This window comes from Podarcis bocagei (genome assembly GCF_964188305.1).
Source record: "Podarcis bocagei genome assembly, chromosome: 12".
In the NCBI taxonomy this organism is placed as follows: domain Eukaryota; kingdom Metazoa; phylum Chordata; class Lepidosauria; order Squamata; family Lacertidae; genus Podarcis; species Podarcis bocagei.
The window spans coordinates 54098007-54124798 of NC_138137.1; the positions used below are offsets into that span (position 1 = coordinate 54098007).

Sequence of the window (26792 nt, forward strand, 5' to 3'; positions counted from 1 at the left end):
TTTCCTCTAGATCCCTTGGAAAAGTTTCTCTCTGTCTGCAGGGGGAGGGGCTGATCTGGGAGAGGGCAGAGATATGGAACTCTGGGGGAGGGCTGCCCATGGCACCCACTGCCAAATAACCAGCTGGCAGTAAATCACAGCGTTCAAAGTTGGAGTTAGTTCTTTTTTAGCAAAAACAGGATTTTCAGAGACTTGGCTGAGTGTCAGGCCTAATGAGCACAGCAGCTCATCCTCAGGAATCAGTTGCTGGGACTGAAAATCCCCACCTCCCCACAGCTGTCTAAGTCCCCTTCTCTCCAAGGCTTTCCCCAAGAAATTGGAGGCTGTGCCCATGTGCAACCAACCTCTCCTCTGCCCTTTTCATGCCTCTTCTGGTCCTGCAAGGGAGCTTGTTGCAGAAGGAGGAGGAGACCCCCTTGCTTCTTCCTAGAACATGAGCACCAGCTCTTCCTACTAGACCAGTGTCTGTTCAAAGAGCCCCTTTTTCTTCTGCGGTAACCAGGAACTAGTCAACCTGCTCCTGACTGGCCAAGCCGTGTCCAACGTTTTCAACGATGTGATGGAGCTGGACTCTGGGAACGGCAACATCACCCTCCTGAAAGGTGTCTCCGGCCGCAGCGACATCGGCGTCCTGTCCCTCTTTGAGCACTACAACATCTGTCAGGTACGCACCAAATTCCAGGGCCTCCGACATTGATGAAACTGGCCTTTTCCCCTGTCCAGAAAAGCTGTCTTTGATTTATTTGTAGAGTGGTACCTTGGGTTACATACACTTCAGGTTACACACTCCACTAAGCCAGAAATAGTGCTTCAGGTTAAGAACTTTGCTTCAGGATAAGAACAGAAATCGTGCTCTGGCAGTGCGGCAGCAGCAGGAGGCCCCATTAGCTAAAGTGGTGCTTCGGCTTAAGAACAGTTTCAGGTTAAGAACGGACCTCCGGAACGAATTAAGTACTTAACCCGAGGTACCACTGTATCTAGTTTAGGAGGAGAACCCTCTTTGAGCCACAGGGTACACTGTTTTCCATCCTGACATCTGTGCAAAATTGGGGTGTGTCAGTGTTCCTTTACCTCTCTGTTGTTCTTACTTGCTCCCGCATTCCAGGATGATAAGGTGATCAGCCCCATGGGAATATAGGAGCATATGGAGCTGCCTTCTACTGAATCATCTCATTATCCCTCGAGCTTTCTTCAAAAACGTTTGCAGAAGTGGCTAGAGCCTGACCAACTCTGTAAAGAGTCTTGAAAGAAGCAGCCCCCTTCCTGCCTTGTGGGATTTTGTGGGTGGGTGGAGAGAGATGTATTCTACAACACGTCCATGATGCTTACTTTATTAGGCATTACAAATAAAGACAATCCTAAAAACACCCATGTATAATAAAAAGTAGAGACATCACCTTGCCAACAAAGGTCCGTATAGTTAAAGCTATGGTTTTCCCAGTAGTGATGTATGGAAGTGAGAGCTGGACCATAAAAAAGGCTGATCGCCGAAGAAATGATGCTTTTGAATTATGGTGCTGGAGGAGACTCTTGAGAGTCCCATGGACTGCAAGAAGATCAAACCTATCCATTCTTAAGGAAATCAGCCCTGAGTGCTCACTGGAAGGACAGATTCTGAAGCTGAGGCTCCAATACTTTGGCCACCTTATGAGAAGAGAAGACTCCCTGGAAAAGACCCTGATGTTGGGAAAGATGGAGGGCACAAGGAGAAGGGGACGACAGAGGACGAGATGGTTGGATAGTGTCTTCGAAGCTACAAACATGAGTCTGACCAAACTGCGGGAGGCAGTGGAAGACAGAAGTGCCTGGGAAGCTATGGTCCATGGGGTCACGAAGAGTCGGACACGACTAAATGACTAAACAACAACAACATAACAATAATAAAAAATACAAATAAACAGCCATGTAAATAATAATAATAATAAATAATAATCCTTGTAATAACAAGTATTTTCATTGGAGTTTCTTCCCACTAAATAGTGCCATTCACCGCTCTTGAGAAACTATTGATAAAAGCTCAGCCATCCTTGCAGTTAAAGGTAAAGGTAAAGGTAAAGGGACCCCTGACCATTAGGTCCAATCGTGGCCGACTCTGGGGTTGCGGCGCTCATCTCGCTTTATTGGCCCGAGGGAGCCAGCGTACAGCTTCCGGGTCCTGTGGCCAGCATGACTAAGCCGCTTCTGGCGAACCAGAGCAGCGCACGGAAATGCCATTTACCTTCCCGCTGGAGTGGTACCTATTTATCTACTTGCACTCTGACGTGCTTTCGAACTGCTAGGTTGGCAGGAGCAGGGACTGAGCAACGGGAGCTCACCCCGTCACGGGGATTTGAACCGTCGACCTTCTGATCAGCAAGCCCTAGGCTCTGTGGTTTAACCCACAGCACCACCCGCGTCCCTATCCTTGCAGTTACATCTGGGTTAATGTCAGACAGATAGAATCTGGTATTTTCATTGTGCCGTGATGTTAGACTACCCAAAAAGAGGGGATAGCGTGTGTTTGTGTAGGTGGTTGTACGATGGACAGTAGAAAAGGATACGTTCTACTGTGTGGGGGGCATTCAAAGAACATCTGCAATATCTATTGTTTCTGGGGATGTTTGGATATCTGCTCCTTGACAAAAGCTGGGGGAGAAACGTTCAGTCGGGCTAACATAAAGGCCCTGCGTTGGACTGGAATGTCCATGATGCAATAATGGTGAACCAATGGCAGATTCATACTGGGCCATCCACAGGTCCACCATTTTGCTGTATTAGTTGTTCTCCAAAGCTTCCCCCATGTTATCATGTTGTCGCTGCCTGGAAAACGCAAACATGGGTCCAAAAAACGAAAACCAAAATGTTTGTGGTCTTGGAAGTTCCAGGATGCCATCAGGAAGTGACGGGAAACATACCGATTGGAAACAGAGTACAGTCAACAACCATTTTGTGCGGCGGTTCTGTGCTGATGGGAGGCAGGCAGGATTGGGCCGAGCGACACTCCAACCCAGTCCAAACCTTCCATCGACTGGTGCAAAGGTGGCCTAGATTTCTCTGTCTCCCTCTCTGGTATGGTTGTTGCTTCTAGCACTTGCTTTTGGGGGGGTTGTCTTTAGCTCCTGTGATTTCTGTTGCATTTTACATTGGTTGGTTTTAGCCTGCATTAGATTCTTGAGGTTTATTGTCACTTTTTATTTTATCCTGCTTAGAGCACAGTCTAATTGGTCACATTTCTCACTGACGTGCGTGATGCCCAGAGAGCTTGTTCACGAGGCATCTGAGAAGCCTAAGTAATACATGCCATAAATAAGTAAATATCCCACATTTCGCCCTGTACTCTAAAGGGATTCTAGCGTTTGATTAACATACGGCGTCTGGGGGATATTGGGCTCCTGGCGAGCGACTTAATCAATTGCAGAAATCCCTGCAAAAGGGCATGCCCATTTTTTTGCCTTAAGTGAAACTCCTGATGCAAAGAGGCTGGGTATATATAATTATTGAGAACATGTGCCCCACCACTGTGTGTTGGAATGATTAAGTCTCCAGGCGCACAAGGGAAGCAGCAAAAGCCAAATGAAATTCTAGTGGGTTTAATTCTTCCTCGGCTCGGTTCTAAAGCGGGCTGGGGGAGAGCGGGCGTGCTGTCTCCTCTCAACCGCTGGTGTGTAAACAAGAGAGAGGCTCGTAATACTCCTTTAAGCAAGCTGGCATGACCAGAAAGCAAGCTGAACCCAAACCTCTGCAATCACACACACACACACTTAATTCTCCTGCCCGAAATGTCAGCAAATGGGCTCAGTCAGCACTGAATTAACTCGCAGTAACTGAAAACAGGAATGGAAGAGCAGTAGGGAGAGAGACACGTGTTCAAGGATAAATTCAGGGCTAGGGAACCTATGGCTTTCCAAGCACGGTTGGGCTTTTTGTCCACAGGGGGAAGGCTGTAGCTTGGTGATAGAGCATCAGTCAGCCTTGCATGCAGAAGGTCGCAGGTTTAATCCCCGGCATGACTGTCAAGCAGCTCTAACTATCAGAAAGTTCTTCTTGAGGTTTTTGTTGGAATCTCCTGTCTTGTAACTTGAATCCATTGGTTCGGGTCCTAGCCTCCAGAGCAGGAAGAAGAAGAAGAAGAAGAGTTTGGATTTGATATCCCGCCTTTCACTCCCCTTCAGGAGTCTCAAAGCGGCTAACATTCTCCTTTCCCTTCCTCCCCCACAACAAACACTCTGTGAGGTGAGTGGGGCTGAGAGACTTCAAAGAAGTGTGACTGGCCCAAGGTCACCCAGCAGCTGCATGTGGAGGAGTGGAGACGCGAACCCGGTTCCCCAGATTACGAGACTACCGCTCTTAACCACTACACCACAAGCTTGCTCCATCTTCCATGGGACAGCCCTTGAGATATTTGAAGATGGCTCTCATATCTCCCCTCAGTCCCCTCTTTTCCAAGCTAATCATGCCGAACTCCCTCAAACGTTCCTCATAAGGCTTGATTTCTAGACCCTTGATCATCTTGGTTGCCCTCCTCTGTCAATATCCTTAAATTGCCGTGCCCAGAACTGGACACAGTATTCCAGGTGTGGTCTGACCAAGGCAGAATAGAGCGGTACTATGACTTCCCTTAGGGACGTGGGTGGCGCTGTGGTGTGAACCACTGAGCCTTGGGCTTACCGATCGGAAGGTCGGCAGTTCGAATCCCCACGACGGGGTGAGCTCCCGTTGTTCGGTCCCAGCTCCTGCCAACCTAGCAGTTCAAAAGCACGTCAAAGTGCAAGTAGATAAATAGGTACCGCTCCAGCAGGAAGGTAAATGGCATTTCTGTGCGCTGCTCTGGTTTCACCAGAAGCGGCTTAGTCATGCTGGCCACATGACCCGGAAAAACTGTCTGCGGAAGTGGACAAACACCAGCTCCCTCGGCCTGTAAAGCAAGATGAGTGCCGCAACCCCAGAGTCCTTCATGACTGCACTTAACTGTCAGGGGTCCTTTACCTTTTTTATGACTTCCGTTAATTGGGACATTCTATTTCTGTTAGTGCAGCCTAGAGTAGCATTAGCTATTTTTTGCTGCTGCTTCACAGAGTTGATTGACCTCCCTGTCAAGATCTGAGCTTGTTATATTTATTCTGAACCTCTCGATTCTTTCCATCCTCTCTCCTCTTTTCATTGCCTTTCATGTTCTCCATTCCTATTCAAATCTGCAAGTGATCATAGAGCAGCCTGGTCCTTGTGTTTATTTTCAGATGTGGCCTGTCCATATGGGAATGCGTTTTATTAATGACAAATCCTTCACCCTCCTGGAAGAAGCTCGTGTCCAGCTTACAGTTTTCCGTGGGCCTCTACTTGGCCCCTGTGAGAATGGGCCTGATCTAACAGGCCTCTGCCCAATTGTGTGTGTGTTTATGGATTAATAGAATTCAAGGGCTGGCGATGCCCTACAAGTTTTTGTTGTTGTTTAGTCATTTAGTCGTGTCTGACTCTTCGTGACCCCATGGACCAGAGCACGCCAGGCACTCCTGTCTTCCACTGCCTCCCACAGTTTGGTCAAAACTCATGCTGGTAGCTTCGAGAACACTATCCAACCATCTCGTCCTCTGTCGTCCCCTTCTCCTTGTGCCCTCCATCTTCCCCAACATCAGGGTCTTTTCCAGGGAGTCTTCTCTTCTCATGAGGTGGTCAAAGTATTGGAGCCTCAGCTTCAGGATCTGTCCTTCCAGTGAGCACTCAGGGCTGATTTCCTTCAGAATGGAGAGGTTTGATCTTCTTGCAGTCCATGGGACTCTCAAGAGTCTCCTCCAGCACCATAATTCAAAAGCATCCATTTTTCTGCGATCAGCCTTCTTTATGGTCCAGCTCTCACTTCTATACATCACTACTGGGAAAACCATGGCTTTAACTATATGGACCTTTGTTGGCAAGGTGATGTCTCTGCTTTTTAAGATGCTGTCGAGTAGCCCTACAAGTAATTTCATTTCATGCCAATGGTGGATGATATTGGAGACTGGCGGGTGTGCAGCAGGGAAGCGGTGCTGGAGTCTGACTCGGGAGAGGAGCCCAGTGATTTGTGGGGACCTGTACCAGCCAGGAGGCAAGAGTTGAAGGCAGGGGAAAGCTTCAGAGCTGGAGGGTCCAGCACAGGATGGGCTGGAGGAAGAGGCAGATCAGGCAGGTGAAGAGCCGGGTTCATCTCCACTCTCTCCTGCACCACCCTCTCCCAGAACCAGGAGCGGATTGAAGAGGGATGAGCAGAGGCAGCTTCCATGCAGGCGTAGTCTCTGTGTGCATGCAGCCCCATCAGGCAAAGGTACATAAACTGATGGAGGGGGTGTCCTCTGTTGCTGCAACTGCTCCATAGTGCACATACCTGGGAATAACTGCCTAGCTGTTAGATTGGTGTGTGTAGGTCTCTAGAGCTGTAGAAGCAACTATGTTATTTTTGACAATAAAGAGACAGCTTTCTGCCGTGTGCATTCCTTTGGCGGGGAAGCACCCTTGACAGATTACGCTCTTTAAATTAGTATGGTAATGGCCCAACTAGCCCAGCATCCTGTTTTTACAGTGGCTAACCAGATGAAGGGATGCGGGTGGCGCTGTGGGTTAAACCACAGAGCCTAGGACTTGTCGATCAGAAGGTCGGCGGTTCGAATCCCTACGACAGGGTGAGCTCCCATTGCTCGGTTCCTGCTCCTGCCAACCTAGCAGTTCGAAAGCATGTCAAAGTGCAAGTAGATAAATAGGTACCACTCCGGCGGGAAGGTAAACAGCGTTTCCATGCGCTGCTCTGATTCGCCAGAAGCGGCTTAGTCATGCTGGCCACATGACCCAGAAGCTGTACGCCGGCTCCCTCGGCCAATAGAGCGAGATGAGCACCGCAGCCCCAGAGTCGGTCACGACTGGACCTAATGGTCAGGGATCCCTTTACCTTTACCTTTAACCAGATGCCCCTGGGAAGCCCACACACAGGACACAGGACCTGAGCTTGACAGGCCTCTCCCCATCCACAATTCCCAGCAGATTCGCGGTTCCCAGTTCCTCCAGCAGCAGAAGTAGAACTTAGTCGTCATGGCAAGTAGCCATTATACTTTATGAATCCATCTTTATGAATTTATCCAGTGCTCTTCTAAGGCCAACCAAATTGTAGTCCATCATTACATCTTGAGATAGTGAGTTCCGTCCTTTATGCGTTGTGTGCTTTTGTCTGTTCTGAATCTTCATGGGATGGCTCTTGAGTGCTGGTATTATGAGAGGGGGAGATAAACAGGTCCGTCTACTGCAATATTGTCAACACTGGCTGGTACCGTCTCTCAAGAGTGTTGGCCATCTCTTTCCCAGCCTTGGAGATGCCAGGAATTCAACCTGGGAGCTTTCGCATGAAAACTTTGTGTTCTACAAGTGAGCTGTGGTCCTTGCCCAAAGCGGAGCCACCGGGGTGGGTGGGGTGGACACAAATAGAGCAACTGGTCCCATAGGCAAGATGCACCTCGTGTTTCGTTTCAAAGAGAATGGGGAGCAAGTACTTGATTTTAGCCTTGTTGGGAATCTGATAAATGGACTGTGATGGGAACATCTTTCAATAAACTGTGCTGGCAACGCTTGTTCAAGCCAAGGAGTGGTGCTGGAAACATTATTTATAGAGCTGAGTTGGACATTTGATGTCAAGAAACTGACCTGGAGCTTTTGATTGACTGTAAACGGAGCCGAGGCTGTTGAATTAATGAACTCGGCAAGGATTGAGCTTGGGAGTTTGAATTGATGGGAATCTGTTATTGGGAGACTGGTTTACCACATGTTCGAATGACGGGCAGTAAAGATGTAATTTTGTTTTGGAGGTGAGCAAGTCGTATGGAATTGTCATGGCCAGTAAGAAGTGTTAGAAGGGAGAGATGTCGGCAGGTGATAGATTTTGTGAAATATATCCAATCAGAATGTGGTTTCAACAGCAGAGAAGAAAATGCATTTTGATTGATTGGATGGTGACGATTTAGCTTCTTGGAAACTCTTATCAGAGTTAAAGATGTAAAAGAATCTATAAGAAAAGTCTGAGCAGTAAGTTAAAATATGGCTTCGGGCCCAGTTGGCTTTTCCTGTGAATATTATCAGTAATATAAAAGCATCTTGTCATCCAAAGTAACATTGGGTATGAATGACTACTTAGTGGGAGATACAGCTGCTGAGAGAACCATTATATTAAAACCTAAGTTTGAAGGGGATCTCTTGTAGATTGGACTATTCAGACCAATAACTCTGGATTATAAAATGTTGGGTGGCCATGTTGTCTTTCACCTAAACATATTATTAAGGGGGAAGGTTGCTTTGTATAGAACAGTTTTCCTCCCCAAGTGTGGTACTCCTCCCTGCTGAGGTATATGAAAGGGTTTCAAAGGGTATGTGGCATAATTTTTTATTTTAATTTATCATAGAAAAAATATTATTCTTAAAACCAAATTATCTTCACCTGAGAAGGCGAATGGTAAACTCCCGGAAGTCATACACAGTTATCACAAGTTTGAGAAACCCTGGTATAGAAGATTATCTGGTAAAGTAATGTGGCAATCACAGTGTAAGAGATAATGATAGATCAAGGCTAGTGCTTAGATATTGATACACAAAAGGCATTTGCTCAAGTAGAATGGACTTTTTTTTGAAGAGAGTTATTGTTATGTTTGGAGTAGGAGAAAAATAATTGCGTATAGATTTCCTTGTCATATGCATTTGGCTATGCATTAACAACTACCGTATTTTTCTGTGTATAAGATTATCCCCCCCCCCTAAAAATAATATCAAAAATTAGGGGGCATCTTATACACGGGGCCATCTCCCCCCATTTTCTTAAATCTGGGTCCCCCAAAATAGGGGGTGTCTTATACATGGGGGCATCTTATAGACAGAAAAATATGGTAACTTCCAATCAAACTGTACTTTAAAAAGGAACAATGCACTGTTACCCTTTTTCCCAATGTGTAATCGACCAGGGTGGAAATTATATGACTGCATTGTCTTGATAGTTCATGACACTGAGGAATTTGCAATAATCACCTTTGTATTTTGAAAATATAAATAAGAAACAAAGTGCTTAGCTTAGTTGACTCAGGACCCTGATTTGCTGAGCCCACCTAAGGGAACTCTATAATAAAGCTTTGTGCTGATCTGCGCCGATCAGGCCAAATCTGGAGTACAATTTGGGGCGACACATTTTAGGATGGACATTGACAAACTAGGGCTTCATTCACAAGAGGGCAACCATCATGGAGAAAGCTCTGGAAGCCATTTCCTGTGAAGACCAGTTGAAAAAACTAGATATGTTCAGCCTGGGAAGTGGAAAGGTTAACGGTCGGTGTGGCAGGTGTATTCCAGTATCTGTCAAGCTAGAATATGGAGAAGACATGTTCTCTGTTGTCCCAGAGGGCTAGAGCTAGTGGAATGGAAATGGCAAGGAAGCGTATTTCACCTGAACATTGGGAGAGACCTAACAGCTGTTCAGCCGTAAAACAGGTTGCCTTGGAATTTAACAGGTTGTCCTTCGCGGGTGGCGCTGTGGGTTAAACCACAGAGCCTAGGACTAGAAGGTCGGCGGTTCGAATCCCTGCGACAGGGTGAGCTTCCGTTGCTCGGTCCCTGCTCCTGCCAACCTAGCAGTTCGAAAGCACGTCAAAGTACAAGTAGATAAATAGGTACCGCTCCAGCGGGAAGGTAAACGGCGTTTCCGGGCGCTGCTCTGGTTCGCCAGAAGTGACTTAGTCATGCTGGCCACATGACCCGGAAGCTGTGCGCTGGCTCCCTCGGCCAAAAAAGCGAGATGAGCGCCGCAACCCCAGAGTTGGCCACGACTGGACCTAATGGCCAGGGGTCCCTTTACCTTTACCTTCGCCAGTGGCATTTCAGCAGAGGCTGCATAGCCAGTGTGGAAGCTGAGAGCCTGGCCTTCTATCCTGCACCACACACTCTGACCTTTGGCTCCATCCAACACCTGTATGTGGCCCTCAGAAGATCAGTCAGGAGGGAAGAAGGACATCAAACTTGAAATGGTTCCATGCCCTTGTTTCACTGCGTTTTGTGCCCTCCCTGCAAGGGATAGGGACAACTCCTGTGGTGTCGGGACGCCATTTTGCACCCTCCACAACGCCCCGGACCCGGCATCCTTCCAGGGCATTGTGGGGCATGTGTACAGGGGTGAGGATGTCATAAAGAACGATGGAGTTCTTTTATCCCACCTAGGAAGGTGGGATAAAAGAAAAGGAAAAGAGAACCATCAAAGAAAAAGGTCTCCCAAAAAATCCAGGTCGCTTCTGTTTCTTGTACCGAAGGCATTCTGAGATAATCGGTGTGAAATGCTTTGCAGATGCAGGGAAAAGGTCTGTGTTGATGTCAAATACTTGCAATTCCCTCCCATCTTGCTTCAGGCAGGCATTGCGTCTTTTCAGCACCTATGAAAACCTATCCTTTTTCAACAGGCCTTTCAAATAGAGGTGGTGGTGTTTTTTAACCCAGCCTGTAATCTGTATCGGTTTTGAAATTCTTCTCATATATGAAATCATGTTATGTGTGTTTTTGATGCTAAATTGCTTTGAGATGTTTCATAGGATGTGATTCATAAACGAAATAAATTATTGCTATTATTACTATTATTCAAAAAAAAATATTGGTTTTCCAAAATTTTAAACAAACAAACACACATACACCTTAACTGTACTTGATCCAATCTTAGTAACATTGTTAAATTACTTCCTCAAATCCCCCTGGCTGCATTTCAGTGTATATCATTGTAACAATTTTCCAAAACCTATTTTCTCATAAAATTAACTTAATCACTTAACCTCTTACTTTGTTTTCATTTTGACTTTAAACATATTGTTCTCTAAAATCACGTAATTAAATTCTAAGCCTATCTGGAATTTGCAAGCTTTTCCAATTAAGCTATCTTAACATATTTAACTAAATAGTCTTTGAATTTCATCCATCCCTCCTCCTCATTATTAGCTCCCTTCTCTGCACTATCCAGTGTAACCTCCTTGGCAATTTGTTGGGGCGCCTTGTTTGCTGTAATGCCTTCCTTTTATCTTGCAAAACATGGCAATAACCTGATTCCCCACCCTCTATTTGCATTTTGGGATGTTGCAAGCATTGAAGGCAGAGAAGCAGTCTGGGCTTCATTCCTATCACCCCCCTCTAAGTAGCTACAGGCAAGATTCTGCCTCTCAAAGGGGCAAAAATGCCTTTGGGTGTTAAGAACTTTTGTGCTCGAAGTGACCAGGGTCACCTTGTTGAGAGGAATTGATTCACCATCCCGGAAGCATGGAATGAAGTCAAACAGGCATGAACTCCTCCTGGGGAGCTGGCAATTGCTATGCCTTTGAAGAGGCCTCATTGTAAAAGAGGTTGACATTTCCCCCCAAAAATGAAAACGACTGCTCAGACTTATGAGAGTTCCATTGGTCAGAAGGACAGTGAGGTATGCAGTTATTCTGATCATATTGGACCCACCATTTCCCCCACAACAGTGGATTGCTGGGAATGTCTTGGAACCAATCAAAAGAGGTGAAAGGTTTGTTCTGCGCTCTGATCTGATACTTCGTTCATCTCTGCACAACTATAGCATTTTGAAAGCTGGCTATCCACAGTTTAACTTTGAAAATATATAGGCTATGGATAGGCACCAGCCACAAGATGTGACATGCATGTATATCTCTAGCTTTGCAAAGCAACCTGATCTGCTTCAGAGCTGCTCTGTGTTTTCCCAATTGGACTCATTATTTGGATATAACTTTCCATCCCGTTTTTACAAAAGTGAATGAAATTTGCAGGCATAGGAGAGGTGCCAATCAGACTCTGGGCAAATGCATCCAGGGGTCTTTCTTCTTCTTCCTCCTCCTCTTCTTCTTCTTCTTCTTCTTCTTCTTCTTCTTCTTCTTCTTCTTCGCTGTTCTTGTTAAACTGTGGAGAGTCAGAGATATTTGACAATGTTCTGCAAACCACCCAAAAATCTACCGGTAGCTCCAGCCTTGCTTTCTGTCTGTCCCTGCTATGCAAGTTACAGGCATTCTGTGTTGGTCATGGAGGGGGTTTTCGTCGTCTGTTTTTAAAGAACAAATAGATGTGGAAAAGGCTCCTTGAAGCTAGAAAGTTTGAAAATCTTTTAATTGAGCGGCATTTGCGGTTTCGCTCCGGAGAAATGTTTCAATGTGTTTCTCATTTCACATCAAACGGCATTCTTGAGAATTTGTTTCTTCTGGAGTGGGAAAGAGTTGAACGGCTTGTTTGCTTTTCAGAACGCTTCCATATGCATGCGTTCGAAAGGAAATCCTTGCGATATTATCTTTCCCCCTCTTGAAATTTACCTTTTGCGCTCTCTTTCTCTCTCTCTGTTTAATTCTGACGGCGTATTTATAACTGCGGGCCTCTGTTCGCAAATCAAAAATTTACCCAAGAAACAAACAAACAAACCATTGTCTGGAACAATGGCTTTAAAAATAGTCATTATCAAAGTAATGAAGCAGAGAACGGTTTATTCCCCCAATGAGGGGGTGGAAATAGGGTTATCTAATTGTTCAATCGAAAAGAAAGCAGGTCAGTTGTTCCATTCAGAACTGGCGTCAAAGGTCCACATCATTGGACATTTGATGGTGACTCGTTAAGGGACCCACAGACAAGAGCCCCTCTGAATCTGCTCCTACCACTCACCACTTCTTCTTCTTTTGAAATATTTTTTATGATTCCCTACAGGGCCTGCAAGATAGAGCTGTTCCACCAGGCCTTTGGTCAGGGCGCAGCCTGACTCCCTCCTCTGGCAATCTGCACAGAATTTTGCTTAACGGTTGCCACCAATTTGATTTTAATTAATTTTTAGAATGAGATGTTTTTAGAATGTTGGATTATTTGATTGTTGTTAGCCGCCCTGAGCCCGGCTTCGGCTGGGGAGGGCGGGATATAAATAAAAATTATTATTATAATTATTATTACACTGTTATAAACTGCATGTTCACCCACCTTTTCTTTTCTTTTTTAAAATATTTATTTGGTTTTTCAACTTAAAATTTTGCAGAGATATATCAAGCATAAATCATAAAAACAGGAATCTCCTGGAGTTTGTGGGTCCTATTATTAAACATTTCCTCCTGCATCTTTTATGATAATCCAAACCTTTTACCTCTTCCATTATGTCCAGAATTAACCTTAAACTACAAGTGATATTCCTATCCTACTTTTAACTGTTTACAATGGTCTTTAAGATAAGTTTTTTTTTAAAAAAAAAAAAATCCCATTCCTTGTTAAAATTTTGGTCTTTCTTATTTCTGACTCTTCTGGTCATTTTAACCATTTCTGCATAGTCCATTAACTTCATCTTTCATTCTTCTCTGGTAGGGACTTTATCTTCTTTCCATCTCTGGGCCAATAACATCCATGCAGCCGTGACCACATACATAAATAGTCTTTTCTGTTCCTTTGGGATTTCGGCACCTAGAATTCCTAAAAGGAAGGCTTCGGGCTTTTTAACAAAGGTTATTTTAAACATTTGTTTTTCAACTCATGATATATCATTTCCCAAAATCTTTTTACCACCTTACAGTTCCACCACTTATGATCAAATGTTCACCCACCTTTTCCTTTGGGCCAGACAGGTGGTGGTGTTGAGCTGCTAGGAATCACAAGAGCTTAGGATGGGAGAACGCAATGATGGATTAGATGAGTCTTTGGCCAGATTCAACAGGGCTCGTCTGATGTTGTTCACAACACGGGTCCTTCTCACTCAAAGAGCTGCCAACTGGCCTTGCCAACAACGCCTAGGCTTTCAAATGTCACATCAGCAGTATGGAATTAAGCTGCTACATTTCCAAGCACAATTCAAAATGTTGGTGCTGACCTTGAAAGCCCTAAATGGCCTTGGCCCAGTAGACCTGAAGGAGAATCTCCACCCCCATCATTCAGCCCGGACGCTGAGGTCCAGCTCCAAGGGCCTTCTGGCGGTTCCCTCCCTGCGAGAAGCGAAGTTACAGGAAAGCAAGCAGAGGGCCTTCTCGGTAGTGGCGCCCTCCCTGTGGAACGTCCTCCCACCAGATGTCAAGGAAATAAACAACTTCATGTATGTGACAACAGCCACGAGAGTTTTAATAGCACAAGGATGGAAGACTGAAGAAACCCCAACTAAAGAATCATGGCAAGAAAAATTGATGGACTATGCAGAACTGGCAAAACTGACAAGGATAACTGTGACTTTAAAGATGAATGGGAACCCTTTGAAGTATTTGAAGACGCAAGAAAGTGAACTGAACTCCTTGGCTGGCTTTGAATAAACATTCACAAACTTTTTATTGATAATAATCAGCTAAATACCGTATTTTTCATCCAATAGGACGCTCCATCCCATAGGACACACCTAGTTTTTTGGGGGGGAAATAAAGGGGGGGAATTCCTTTATTTCCCCCCCCCAAAACCAGGTCGGGGAAACCGAACCAGGTCGAGGAACAGCGGGATGGCGGCACTGCGTCTCCCTGCTGTCCCCCGAGCTTGTGGGGCTGGCCGATGTCTGCCCGGCACGCGGGGAGCCACGCGCCGGGCGTCAGGCTGCTATCCGCACCGTGGGGAGCCCTGCGGGGAACTCCTGCAGGGCTCCCCATGCTGCGGATGTCTGTCCGGCGTGCGGGGCACCCTGAAGCGGGGCTCCCACTAGGTTGCCTAGGCTGCGGATGTGTTCCCGAAGCGCCGGGCGCTCTGCTTTCAGCACGCCCGGTGCTCCGGGAAGCAGGCTGCTATCCACAGCCTAGACAGCCCTGCGGAAACTCCCACAGGGCTGCCTAGGCTGCGGATGTCTTCCTGAAGCCTGGAGAGCAAGAGGGGTCGGTGCGCACCAAGCTTCAGCGAAAGCCTGCATTCGCCCCATAGGACGCACCCAGATTTCCCCTTCATTTTTGGAGGGGAAAAAGTGCGTCCTATAGGGCAAAAAATGCGGTAGTTTGAGGATCTATACAACAGTGTAACAAGCAGAAAACAGCATTCTTAGAGAAATCAAAGACTGGAACTGAGGGAAGTCGGGGGTGGGTGGGTTTTGTGTGGGAGGGGGGAGGGAGGGAGGAAAAATGGCGGGGAGTAAGGATGATAAATTCCTGGATAATATGTTTTGTTTTAATTTTGAATAAAAAAAGTTTTTTTAAAAAAGAAAAGCAAATAAACAACTATCTGCCTTTTAGAAGACATCTGAAGGCAGCCCTGCTTAGGGGAGTTTTTAACGTGTGATGTTTTACTGTGGTTTTATTATTATTATTTTATTAGATTTATAAACTGCCCTTCATCATAAGATCTCGGGGCGCTTCACGGAATAAAAACCAGTAGATAAGTAAAGCAAAACAGCAAAACAGTAACGCCCTCCTTCCCACAGACACATTTATAAGGCTGTAGAGTATCACGTTGAAGAGGAACGTTCTCACCTAGCAAAATAATTTGCTGGAAGCCACCCCGAGTGGCTGGGGCAACGCAGTCAGATGAGTGGAATATAAATAAATTATTATGATTGTGATTTTTGCTAGGAAACAGAAACGACATTTGAAGGGACTTTCCTCCCACTTCTTAAAATGCTTGTGGTCTTCCACAGTGAAAATAAGATTGAAAGAGCCTCCGGGCATTATCCAGTTGTGAAAATATAACCTTGTCCTAAATGTGTGCACTTTCCCCCCCTCCTCTTTGCTCAGGTTGGCTGTTACCTGAAGACCCCCAAGTTCCCAATCTGGGTTGTGTGCAGCGAAAGCCATTTCAGCGTGCTCTTCTGCTTACGGAAGGATCTGCTCGCAGACTGGAAAATCGAGAGGCGGTTTGACCTCTATTACTACGACGGCTTAGCCAATCAGCAAGACGAGATCCGTCTAACCGTCGGTAGGGAGACAAACAAAAGATTGAATCTGGGGTGGGCGTGTGATTTTTAATCGCACATTTCATGAAGAGACTTAGGGTGCCTTCAGACGTCTCATCCCTGATTTTCCAAACCATGTTTTGGAAGGCAAGGAGAAGTTCTGTGAGCTCCATTCCTCCCCTTCTCTTCCCTCTTGGCATGCCCAGCTGAATAAGTTTGATCAAACCACAGTTTGCTTTTACATTTGAGCGAGCCAGCAAACTATGGTTTAAGACAACTTTTCAAACCATGATTTGATCCTGGTCTTCAGTTCTGGTTTGAAGGACTCGCTCCCTTACATCATCCCAGTCCACATGAAAAACAGATTAAATTGTTGAATGAGCCTCACCTGCTTAATTCTTGCACATCAACCTGCTGCTACAAGCACAGCAGCAGGGGCTATTGAGAAAACAGCTGGCAACCCCTAGCTTAAAGTCTTCCCACATTGCATTGCTCAGTCTCACTGTCTTGAAATTTGCAAAATCCTATTTCTGGATCACCATTCAAAACAGATGCAATTTCATGGTGGCATCCGTCAACTCTCCTTATTTACCATCCCAGACTCCTTAAACTTTGGGTCCCTGCATGTGGTTGACTACAACTCCCATCATCCCCAGCCCAGTGGTCATGGATGATGGGAATTGTAGTCCGTAGCTTGAGAAAAGCTGCTTCCTGTTGACTTCCTGCAGCTGTGGTTCATGTACTAAGTTTCACTTTAGACGCCTTCATAACTCTGGCTTTTTTTTTTTACATTTTTCACCCCCAGCCTGCTGCCAGGGTACCTGCAAGGCTCAAACTTTTCCAGCCCTTTCCCTATTCTTCGGCGTATTGTCGCGTCACAGTTTGAACGGAGGAAAACTCTTTGCTTTCATTCCAAATGCACCCACGCGTCTAACCATCCTGGCAACCCCGGCTGCCAGTAGCTCCAGAGCTGTGGGCTTCTATTCATAGAGGAACGGCAGGGGAGAGAGGCAGTGGGTGTTGTGAAACAGAGAGATGTCGTTCAGCCGACGGGAAAACGAAGCCGCAGGGGAGTGGAATTTGGTGCTGAGCTCTGAAATTCTCCCCCACCTCCCTTCTGGTTTCCAAAAGTATTTGACACCCCCCCCCCCCAGGGCTGGGCCCTGCCTGCCTCTTTCTCCCTTTATCATATTGCCAGAAGTGGCCCGAATTTAGGGCCCAAATAGATGGTGCTTCAGTTTCGTGGCTGGCAGAGCCGTCTGGCTTTTATTTTAAAAAGTCCCAGTTCCCTGCCTGGCCGTAGGGTGCGATACTTTTCCGTACTGCAACCACACAGGGAGGGGATGCTTAACCCTTCCCTCCCCAGCCATGATCCTGATAAAAATCCACCCACCCTTTGCACAACAATTAGCATGATGAATCCTTAAGTGGTATTTTAATCAATTGTTTTTATACCTGGTGTTAGCCACCCTGAGCCCGGTCTTGGCTGGGGAGGGCGGGGTATAAATAAATTATTATTATTATTAACATTTGCATATGTCCCCAAAATGTTGGGCTACAGCACTTTCAGGAAAACTGACCAAGGAAGTTAAAGCTCCACCTGGAAAAAGAGAGAAGGATTTTATAGAGACAGAATGCTTTTGCCTGGCTGGGATAAGTCTTTGAATTCTGAAGCTGCCACTTGCTTACCTGGGTGATGGAGAGATGTTTATGTCTAGAAACCTCTGCCTTGATAGCTCAGTCGGTAGAGCATGAGACTCTGAATCATAGGGTTGCGGGTTCAAGTCCCGTGTTGGGCGAAAGATGCCTGCATTTCAGGGGTCGCAGTTGCTGCTCTGCTTGCTTTTGCCTCTGGTCACGCTCAACAAAGGCGCCCCCAAAATGTTGCCCCCAAGGCCCATGTCCTGCAGAGGGGGGGGGGTGAATCCCACCCCTGCTTTTTCTACCCCCAGTTCCTCTGTCAAAGGGACAATCTGATTTCTCCAGCCCGAAGATAGGAAAGGGGAAATTCCTTTTAGAACACAGCAACAGGGCCAGATTCAGACATGCTGGAACCAAGTACTTTTCAAAAAACACACACAGAGTTCTTTTTGTTGGAGATAATTCAGGTGGAAATTCCCAGGCGTCAAAAAAGGTTGTTTATGTATGCCACTAAAAGGGATGCAGGTGGTGCTGTGGTTTAAACCACAGAGCCTAGGACTTGCCGATCAGAAGGTCGGCGGTTCAAATCCCCGTGACAGGGTGAGCTCCCGTTGCTCGGTCCCTGCTCCTGCCAACCTAGCAGTTCGAAAGCACGTCAAAGTGCAAGTAGATAAATAGGCGGGAAGGTAAACGGCGTTTCCGTGCTCTGCTCTGGTTTGCCAGAAGCGGCTTAGTCTTGCTGGCCACATGACCCAGAAGCTGTACGCCGGCTCCCTCGGCCAATAAAGCGAAATGAACGCTGCAACCCCAGAGTCGGTCATGACTGGACCTAATGGTCATGGGTCCCCTTTACCCCCCTATGTATGCCACTACTGCGACCCATGTTTTGTTAGCCCAAAAATGGAAAACGAACGAGGTCCCAACTAAAGAGGGTGGCAACTTAAACTGATGGAACATGTGCAACTTGCAGACCTAACATATAGAATAAGAGAACAAGAAGAACAAGATTAAAGGAAATTGAAACATGTTTATTTATTATATGGGGGAAATTGTGTACACTTGAAAATTTCGGCAGCATTAAGATAAATTCAACAGTGTAAACAAGTTTTGATGGATGTAATAATGGAATACTGAATGGTTTTGTTTATGTAAAATATTCAGGGATTTATGATATGCAAAATGAACCATGGAAAGAGAAGAAGAGAAGTCACTGACGTTTTAAGGTTGTTTAAATGAATATTCCAAATTGTAAAACAGAAAATTAAATAAAAATTATACCAAAAAAAAAAAGACATGCTGGAACCCCAAGCCAAGTCAAGTTTAAGAGGCCCCATAGCTCCACCAGGAAAATGTGCATTATTCTAACGAAATGACAATGGAAATAGAAACAAGATAAATTTGCACATATCCTGGTGCACAGGCAAGGATGCAACCAAAAAAATCAGCAGCCTAAGTAAGATGAGACTGAAGGATGATTTGGGTCAGCCTTTCCTCAGGTTAAGACTGGGTGTGGTCTTGACCAAAACACTGGGCCTAAAGAAATTTTGCTGTAAAGCAAAAGACTTATTTCTGCACAGGTATCCAAACATAATATAACAAAGTAATCGTGCAGCCGTTAAGTATGCTTGATCCACTCACATGCAACATTAATGGATGCCTGATTTTCCCCCTGTAGATACCTCACAGACTTACATCGAAGGAAAGGATAATGACCTCATCCCACCGCTGGAACACTGCATTCGGACCAAGTAGGTGAAATCCAGCCAGTGTGGTGTAGTGGTTAAGAGAGGTAGATTCGTAATCTGGTGCACCGGGTTCGCTTCCCCGCTCCTCCACATGCAGCTGCTGGGTGACCTTAGGCTAGTCACACTTCTCTGAAGTCTCTCAGCCCCACTCACCTCACAGAGTGTTTGTTGTGGGGGAGGAAGGGAAAGGAGAATGTTAGCCACTTTGAGACTCCTTAAAGGGAGTGAAAGGCGGGATATCAAATCCAAACTCTTCTTAATCATCTTCTCTTCCATTATTTTGTCATGTTCATATTTTTTCAAGCGAGTTGCATGTCTTCAGTGCCAGATACGTGCTTGCAGCCAATTAGTCCTTTTGGTATGACTTCATAGTCAGATGGTAGTTGGGAAGTCTTGCAGGCCGAAAATGCAGGTGGCATCTCTCGGTTCTACGTCTCCCAACAATGCCGGCTAAATTGCACGCTGCTTAGCAAAAGGCGTTATCTGCAGCCTATGTGCGATTTTCAGAGAACGTGAGGAGTCTTTTCAGCTGCCATTAAAGCCTTTGTTCAAACATCACAACCTGTTTTGTTGCTAATACACCTGCCTAATTGTCCCCTTCCTCCCTTAGACTCTCTTTTCCTTACACTTTTATAATTTCCAGGTGGTGGATTTTCAGAAGGTTAGATAAAATAACTGTTGTCTGCAAACACACACTTTCGTTTATGTATTTATCTTTTTCCTGCCACCCGCGTCCCTTTTGACTAATTTAGTAGGCCTGACTATTTAGGCTCATTGATTTCAGTGGATTTGGTATACCCTATGTTTTTAAATGTGTTGCAAATCCCTAAGAGCAAACCCTACTGCTGGGGTGTCTCCTGTCGTCCTCCTCTGACATGTATGAAATGAAAATCTGGGAGACACGACCCACACCCCTTCCTCGTGCTGCTTCCAGCCTCAGACTGCATTGCAACTCCCATCACCTGTGCGAGAAGCTCAGTTCTGATCCGAGAGACGAAAGGAATGTGCCTTTCTGGAGTTTTCCCCCCCGGAATGTCATGTGGCCGTAATGTATTCCATCGCCCCAAGGAATAAAAAAGAGAGGGAGAGAGAGGCTCATATCACACTCCTGATCCTCCTGTTGTTTACTGTCTCCAGCAAGAGGAAATAACTTCTGTTAGCTCTGCCGAAGGGTAGGCTGCAACTTTGATCTCGCCGTGATCTCTAAGGCAGCCGTCTTATTTTGTTAACTCCTGAGGCCTGCCTCTCCTGGAATTCCCTTGGCTTGGAGGCATATCTCTGGAATGCAAAGGTTCCACCCCAGCCCCCTTGCAATGGAGGCATCTTTTGCTCAACGTGGGGCTAAGAGTCTCATGCACTACCGACGGAGATATCCCAGGGCAGCCTCCCCACAACCTGGTACCCTCCAGAGGTTGTCAGACTACAACTCCCACCTGTCAGTACGCCTTTCAACCGATGTCAGCGACTGGGCTCAACAACTGGTTCTGCTTTGACCGGGCTAGGCCACTGGAGCACTTTCAGAGACCTTCCAATTCTTTAAAGCAGGTTCCAGTGTACTGGACCCACAACTGTGCATTGTGAGCACCAGACTCGTGCAAAGTATAAATAACGTGGAAGCTAGCTGTGAAGCATAACTCCTTTTCTTTCTAATAGCTACTACAAACTAAAGAACTACAAACTAAAGAACAATCACTTTCATTGTGGCAGGGAGTTCCAGAGATGCCACAATGAAAGAGATTGGCTCCTCACACAAGTGCAGCATAAGGCCCCTAAGGTTCAAAGTTTCCAAGTCGGCATATATATAGCTAGAGATGTGAACCTGTGCCACCACTGTTCCATCTTAGTCAAGGTCTGTACAGACAAAATCAGAAGATTGTTGTTGTTGTTTAGTCGTTTAGTCATGTCCGACTCTTCGTGACCTCATGGACCAGAGCACGCCAGGCACTCCTGTCTTCCACTGCCTCCCGCAGTTTGGTCAAACTCATGCTGGTAGCTTCAAGAACACTGTCCAGCCATCTCGTCCTCTGTCGTCCCCTTCTCCTTGTGCCCTCAATCTTTCCCAGCATCAGGGTCTTTTCCAGGGAGTCTTCTCATGAGGTGGCCAAAGTACTGGAGCCTCAGCTTCAGGATCTGTCCTTCCAGTGAGCACTCAGGGCTGATTTCCTTCAGAATGGAGAGGTTTGATCTTCTTGCAGTCCATGGGACTCTCAAGAGTCTCCTCCAGCACCATAATTCAAAAGCATCCATTCTTCGGCGATCAGCCTTCTTTATGGTCCAGCTCTCACTTCCATGCATCACTACTGGGAAAACCATGGCTTTAACTATACAGACCTTTGTTGGCAAGGTGATGTCTCTGCTTTTTAAGATGCTGTCTAGGTTGTCTATCAGAAGATAGGTTCAGGATAATCGTCTGACCCTACAAATACGTAGTGGAAATCAAAGAAGTCATACGATTCCTTCATCCCGTTTATTTGCACATTTAAAACAACTTATGAAGAAGCAAAAACCAAGCAAACACGCAAGGCAAAAGCTGCATCATCTGCAACAGGGTTTCCCAAACTTGAGTCGCCAGCTGTTTTTGGACTACAACTCCCATCATCCCTAGCTAGCAGGACCAGCAGCTGTGGATGATGGGAATTGTAGTCCCAAAACAGTGGGAGACCCAAGTTTCTACAACATCTGTGTGCGGGGTTACAGTGGGAAGAACAGAGACCCGGAGAGGCCTCTGTGTCTTTTAAAAAACAGATACATGTTTGGAGGACATAAAAGAAGTTAAACAAGTTGTGCTGTTGCCATTCCCGGACTGACTCCCGAGTCAATTAAGGCGGCAAACCTGCGCTGTTACAAAAGCTTTTAGAAGCGAGAATTGACTCTCCATTGAACTCCCAAGTGTATTTCAAGGATTCTGGCTCCTCGCTGGAGCTCCTTTGAAGTCATAGCCATAAATAAACATGACTGTCAAAAGAGTCCTTAAGAGAACAATCGGTCCAGGCTGATTCAAGCCTCGGGGCACTTTTGTGAAGGCCACCGGCAGGAAGCGTTTGCTGATGAGCTCCCATTGTAATGGCGGTTCATGTGACGTCGTTGGGCCGAGGCACTCCTCCTGAGAGGGTTCACCCGCCTCATTCAGTTGCAGAATCTTGACTCTCAACTCAGGAACAACAGTTCCGTTTTGTAAGGCGAGTGAGAGGCGACAGGATGGTAGCAGGGCATGGAAAAAGCGAATAGAGAGAAGTTTTGTTTTTCTCTCCCTCTCTCATGAAACTAGAACTCGTAAACACCTGGCAAGGCCAGATTAAGTCCTTTAGAGGTCCTCAGCGCTTAAAAGATTTTTGTGCCCCTGTATATATCTGATTCGAAATATAAACAACAATAAACACACATTGTTTTTCATGGTCAGCTGTTAATTTCTCCTTCAACCGGTCCTCGCCAGTCTTGTGGTAATTCCACCTTTAAACCCATCAAAGTAAACAATTCTGCTTTGCCTTTAGGTGGAAAGGCGCCGTCGTCGACTGGAACGGCACAGAACCCATCCTGTGATGACTGTGGCCCGCAATGACCAAGAACCAGCCTGTTCCCACAGCGATAGGAAACCCCGGAAGGTGCCGTGCCTGCTTCCATCGCATGCGACAAAGCCGAAGGACGTTTCAGGATTCCATCTGGCGCACCGCGTGCTCCTCCTTCCCATTGTTGTAAACAAGTGGCCGTGCGCACACGCGCATCTGGGCCTGCACTGCGTGCCGCGTGTGAAAATGGAGAGCCAACCTTGACAGCCAAAACAAGCTGCGGGGAGAGAGCAGTAAATCTGTCAACATCTACTCAAGTTCCGTTTCTGAATCCAATCCACGTCCTGCGATTGTATCTGCTTCTAAACAACGCCGACTGCGCCCACAGTTGGCTCTTTTTCACTGTCTCCGTTCTAAATCAAGGAAACCGGAGTGCACAAACACACAAAAATGAGAGAAGAAACTGTTCTTCCTAATAGTGTGATCAAGCATTAGGCTAACTTAGTGGCTCCCCAAACACTCTGGACCAAAGGGTATCACTGCCAACGCTTATTATCATTTCCCCTCTTTTTTTCTTCCCCTTTTGTTGGTCCTTTGACTCCTGGCTACCGAGAGACCCAAGTCAAGAGCAGGCATAGGCAAACTCAGCCCTCCAGATGTTTTGGGACTACAACTCCCATCGTCCCTGACCACTGGTCCTGTTAGCTTGGGATGATGGGAGTTGTAGTCCCAAAACATCTGGAGGGCCGAGTTTGCCTAAGACTGGTCAAGAGCATTGGTCCTCCCTTAATTCCACCAAGGAAGGCCTCAGTGGGCCCATTTGGAATGCCGAGAAAGTGCCGTGGGTGCCCGTCACAAAATGGCAGCCATTGGGCGGGACGTGACATAGCACAAAATGGCCGCTGCGGTGGTGTGGCATAATGGCTGCCACTTCTTAGAGAGATGAATACGAAACAGGGTCATAAAATGGCGGGGGCCTACCCCACCACCAGCCAGCCATCCCATCAATAGGGAAGAAGACGCCACACAGGGTGGGCATCCAATCCTGGCACCCAGTGGCACCCAGTGAAATGTCATGTTTTAAGGGGGCATGTCCAGTTTAGAGGAGGCTGAGCCAGCACACACGGGAGCTGAGGTCAAAGAGAATTTTTGAGGTGATATTTATGGATACCTTTATGGAGGTACTGGTGGGTATACTGGTGCCTGCACTAAGGAGCACCTTATCTAAGCTGCAAAATATTGTTGGACAATGAGAACTATCCGGTTGTAATTCTTAAGCATTAAAGGCCGCCCACTGCAAGCCAGGTCACAATACATCGTCGTGATCTGCATCTAAGTGTGCTTTTGAAACAATCTAGATATTAGAATCATGACAGCTGGCTTGCCAAAACATTTTATGGTCTTTTTAAGGAGCTGCCAGGACCTGAACTGCGGATATCCCCGCAACCCATCCGTTCAACTTCCCTGGTCCTGCGAATTTATCCACCGGCCAAACCAAATTGGTGCAGGGAAGACGGCTGAGTTGCAAAAATTGAACAAAAGCTTTATCAAGGACGCACCAACAGTGTGTCCCTGCCCCTGTCCAGACTTCGCAGAAGCAGATAAAAAATCGGCGAAAATAAAGGTTTCTTACTCTTCCAAAGACACTATATTCCACTAGGGGAGGTAGCTAGATTGTCAGCCCCAATCTTGGTGGTTAACCAGCAATGCAACAAAACAAGTCCCCCGTAGAAATTCCACCGGGATCCAAGTCAAGAGAGTCACCCAAGCTTCTCTCGCCATCCCTTTTTATGCCATTGCTTGTGCCCCTTTGTCAATCCCTGATTGTCTCTCTAACATTTACCTCCGGGTCTCGGGCACAGCTTCTGTCTGTCAGTCAGAAGCTCCAGGAAGTACCTATATCAGGCATCCCCAACCTTTCGGCCCTCCAGATGTTTTGGACTACAATTCCCATCATCCCTAACCACTTGGTCCTGTTAGCTAGGGATCATGGGAGTTGTAGGCAAAAACATCTGGAGGGCCGCAGGTTGGGGATGCCTGACCTAGATAGTTATTTGGGTACTTCCTGTGTCAAGGTTCACGTAGTATTCATCAGTGTGCAGAGTGGCCTAAACGCTAACTGGCCCTTTGTTTCCTATTTTTGCTCCAGCCCAGGAGTGGGGAACCCCTGGTCCTGGGGGCAAATGTGGCCTGCCAGCTCTCTCTATCTCTGGCCCTTAGGATTCCTCCCCCAGCCCAAACAGGGCACACCCCTCACCGGCCCTGCTCTGCACCTTAAGTGCTTTTGCCTGGCTGGAATCTGCCCCTTGTTTGCCTGGATGGAGGGAGAGCTGTGTACAGATACCTCTGACTTGTGCAGCTGGAATGTAGCCTATAATAACAAAAGTTAAGAGTCAGGTCCATTGGCCCTTCTACCATTGGCCCTTCAGCCTCTTGGGCTGAAAATGGTTCCCACCATCACTGTCCTACCCTAACCGCAAGCTATATTTCCTGCTGCACTGCAACCAGTTTTATTATTTTAAAAAATGACAACCGCAACACCTCTTTCCACCTTTCCACCACCTAAGGAGGCAGGGTCACATTACTGACGCAGATTTATCGGCATCTGTTGGGGAGAGCCAAAGTGATACGTCTTCCATCTGTTGATGGACTCCAGCTCCCATCATCCCTGACCGCTGTCCATGGTGATCGGGGAGGATGGGAATTGTAGTCAAACAAAACAGAGGACACGGCTTTGGCTACCCAGTTAATGTTTTGCCAGGGTTCTGAGCTCTGGGATTGGGTCACTCCATTTAAGGGTAATAATAATAGTTTATTACTTATAACCCGTCTGTCTGGCTGGGTTGCCACTTTGGGCAACTAGGGGACATCTGAGTCCCTCCAGATCAGGGATAGGCAAACTCCAGCCCTCCAGATGTTTGGGACTACAACTCCCATCATCCCTAGCTAACAGGACCAGTGGTCAGGGATGATGGGAATTGTAGTCCCAAACGTATGGAGGGCCGGCGTTTGCCTGTGCCTGCTCTAGATATTGCTCAAATGCATCTCCCATCACCCCTGGCCATTGACCCAAGGTCTGATGGGAGTCAGGAGTCTCGGAGCATCCACAGAGCATGATGGTGGCTATCTCAGTACAGTCATACCTCGGGTTACAGATGCTTCAGGCTGCGTTTTTTCGGGTTACGGACCCGCCAAAACCTGGAAGTACCGCAACGGGTTACTTCCAGGTTTCAGGGGTCGCGTTTGCGCAGAAGTGCTAAATTTTGCGCATGCACAGAAGCACGTGTGCAGACACGCCGCTGCGGGTCGCGAACGTGCATCCCGCACAGATCACATTCACAACCTGATGTATGACTGTATAAATTGCTCCTTCAAGGCCTCGAATCCCTGCAGGAATTTCCGGCAACTGATCCCACCTTAAAGCTGTTGGGAGTTAGCATGTGATGCTCGGTCACAGTGCAGTTAAGGTTGAAGCTAGGCCACAGCGTTGTGAGTTTCCTTTGCCCAGCTGGCAAGCCGTAAGCAGTGTGGATTATGGGCAGGGAAACTCATCTCCAAGACGGTCCTGACTCACACAGGGCATTCCAGCAGACAATATGGCTGGGATTAAGGAAAGAATTTGCCCAGGGGAGGATGCTGATCTCCGTGGTGACCGAAACGTCTAGACTGGGTCTCCATCCCTAGAAGCGTTTCCAGTAATTCTATCAAATGCATTATCTAGGAACGTATCGGAAATAAAATGACAAGAGGTGGGTGGTTTCTCTTGCGGCCTGTCAGTCTTCACTGGTGAAAAGAGCTTCGCCTTTTCCTGATGAGACGCTGCCCGGGTCCTTCTAGTTGGAGCTTGGCATGAAATGTTCGTGGTCAACGTTGGGGCTGGATTCTGTTCTTTCGGTGAAGTAGGTTTGGGGGTGGCAGCGGTTGGATGTGGGGAGAAGTCAAAGGACTGCAGGCAGGTTATCTTGTTCCCCGCTTGTGCCTTCAGTTTACCAGAAGTGAAATGTGTCTTTCAGCATATCTTTTGAGTTACACTTTGCTATAATTTCCATTAAGCAAAGCAAATGCATACGATACTTAGCAGAAATGTTT

At 46.7% G+C, this 26792-nt stretch overlaps 1 protein-coding gene across 2 annotated transcripts in view; it reads left to right on the plus strand.

Annotated features, from left to right (window-relative positions):
- MINDY4 (MINDY lysine 48 deubiquitinase 4) overlaps positions 1–25953 on the plus strand; it is an 89841-nt gene extending 63888 nt beyond the window's left edge. Inside the window, exons 15-18 of one of the 2 annotated variants that reach the window (XM_081163569.1) lie at positions 503–664; positions 15654–15834; positions 19128–19200; positions 24114–25953. In XM_081163569.1, the coding sequence (XP_081019695.1) occupies positions 503–664; positions 15654–15834; positions 19128–19200; positions 24114–24363 (666 nt within the window). In that variant the 3' untranslated portion in view covers positions 24364–25953. Of the gene's footprint in view, positions 1–502; positions 665–15653; positions 15835–19127; positions 19201–22688; positions 23016–24113 lie in introns of those variants that run through there. The other variant, XM_081163570.1, reaches the window with a different exon arrangement.
- The last annotated feature ends 839 nt before the right edge of the window (positions 25954–26792 follow it).